The sequence below is a fragment of the Hyposmocoma kahamanoa genome, unplaced genomic scaffold (genome assembly GCF_003589595.1).
Source record: "Hyposmocoma kahamanoa isolate Upper Pololo Valley unplaced genomic scaffold, ASM358959v1 99748, whole genome shotgun sequence".
Taxonomy (NCBI): domain Eukaryota; kingdom Metazoa; phylum Arthropoda; class Insecta; order Lepidoptera; family Cosmopterigidae; genus Hyposmocoma; species Hyposmocoma kahamanoa.
Window position 1 is genome coordinate 1 of NW_020656026.1, and position 2,024 is coordinate 2,024.

Below are 2,024 nucleotides of genomic sequence, written 5' to 3' on the forward strand. Positions count from 1 at the left end.
CTCCAATCGGCCAGTACAGGGAGCAGCGCCTGGACGGTGCGCTCCCCGTATCTGGCCGATCGGAGTGCCTCCTCCCACCCCGCCTGGACGGCGGTCTTGGCGGCACGCCGAACCCCCACTAGCTCCTCTAGTGTGGGGCGCTCTCCACGTGCCCTGGCTTCCGCACGGCACCTGTAGGTCTGCTCGAGGACGGACGCCTCGAGCTCCCAGGGTGCGGATCCAGCCAGGGCGCATGCCGCCGCTCCGGAAACCGTCCGGTACGCCCGAATCGCCCTCACCGCCATTAGCTTCTGCGGTCTGCGCAGAAGCGGTCGCAGTCTGGTGGTGAGGGCCTCCGCCCAGATGGGCGCCCCGTAGAGGGCCATGCTCCGTATGACGCCAGCATAAAGCCGACGACATAGGGAGCTGGGTCCCCCCACGTTTGGCATAAGGCGCCCAAGCGCCGCCGCGGAACCTAACCTAACCTAACCTAACGTATCTGTCCTCCGCTCCTGAAAGAAAATACTTACTGTAAAGATGCTCCGCACGCCACCAACAGGAACAACCGGCTCGGAGGGCGAGGCAAAGAAATCACCGCCAAAAACGGTGACCATCGCCTCCAAAGTAAGGCAGAGCATTGGGGACTGGGAAGCGGCGGGGCAAAGCCAGGATACCACGACGCCGCTGACCAGTAGGACGACGCAGGCAGGACCTGCGAAAGAGAAGGAAAAGATTAGACAGGCTCCGTCCCAAGAAACATCGAGACAAAGCCCAAAAACCGAGGCGCAGCCGCTCCGAAAGACCTACCCAGATAAGGCATCTGAGGCCTTGGCCTGCATCAACAAGGCCAAACAACATCTAAATGCCTCCAGAAATCTAAAGGCCGATATAAAGACGGGGGTAACAGAAGCCATAAATAGGCTATACCAGATAGCAAAGGAGTTAGACGCAGAATTAAAAATGAAAGAAAAGGGGGGAAACGGAAGCGAGAAGGATAAGGTTAAGACAAGGAAAGAAGACACAAGTAGAGAGAATGTCCTGAAGATAGGGGAGATTTTGGATAAAGCGAGGGAGCAAGATGCAAAACACAGGGTAGAGCTGGGGAAAAGTATAGAGGAGCATGGCCGGCTGCTCCGAGAGCACAAGGACGAAATGGCAATGCTCCAAAAGGAGATTGCCATGCAGCGGCAAAACTGCACCTACGCAAGCGTAGCAGCCAGGTCACCAGGCGGCAGGTCCCCGGGACAGCCGGCCATGCACTCCGTTCTCGTGACGTCACAGGACGATCACGATACAGGGGAGCAAGTCTACGAAAAAATTAGGAAAGTGGTAAATGCGAGAGAGGAGGGAGTGCGGATCGACAGAATGAGGCAGGCGAGGGACAGGAAGGTGATAATAGGGTGTAGGAATACGGAAGATATGGAAAGGGTAAAGAACAAAATAAGGGGGACAGGGGGGAAATTAAAAGCAGAGGATATCCAGAATAAGGATCCTCTAGTCATCTTTTTTGGAGTCCTGAAAAGCAACTCGGACGCGGACATATTGAAGGCGTTAAAGACCCAAAACAGACATCTGATCGGGGACCTCGGCACTGACGTAGAGAAGATAGAAGTGCGGTTTAGGAGGAGGGCCAGAAACGCGCTCACCGAGCACGTGGTGTAACGAAAAACGTTACATACCCTTTTTTTTACGTAATCGGTAAACGAGCGCTAACGGCACACGCGTGGATTCTCTGCGGCTCGCATATAAAAGGAGTTGCGACGGCGTCCGCGCCACATTTCTCACGAGCCGGCATCGCCTACGCGCGCTCCTAAATAATTAAATTGCAAATATAAATCCGCATTTCGGCAACTACGACAATTGCTTTTGATATTAACAACTTGTGAGTATAAGAAGTTCCCGTATTCGGGTGAGTATTCCAATACCACACCACTTATTTTCGTAATTCGCTATTTTTGTAAAATGGCGGTCGCGGAATGTGCATTCGTTAATTACGCGGTTCCTGTACATCCATAGGTCGAACAAATACGTTCCCTTACGGCTGG

General features: G+C 53.9%; 1 protein-coding gene across 1 annotated transcript; it reads right to left on the minus strand.

Moving 5' to 3' along the window:
• Window positions 1-17: 17 nt before the first annotated feature.
• Window positions 18-365, minus strand: LOC113239272 (the record flags this gene model as incomplete). The annotated part of the gene is made up of 1 exon (XM_026476193.1): window positions 18-365. A coding segment is annotated over exon 1 (348 nt), but the record flags the coding sequence as incomplete, so codon positions are not given.
• Window positions 366-2,024: the final 1,659 nt, after the last annotated feature.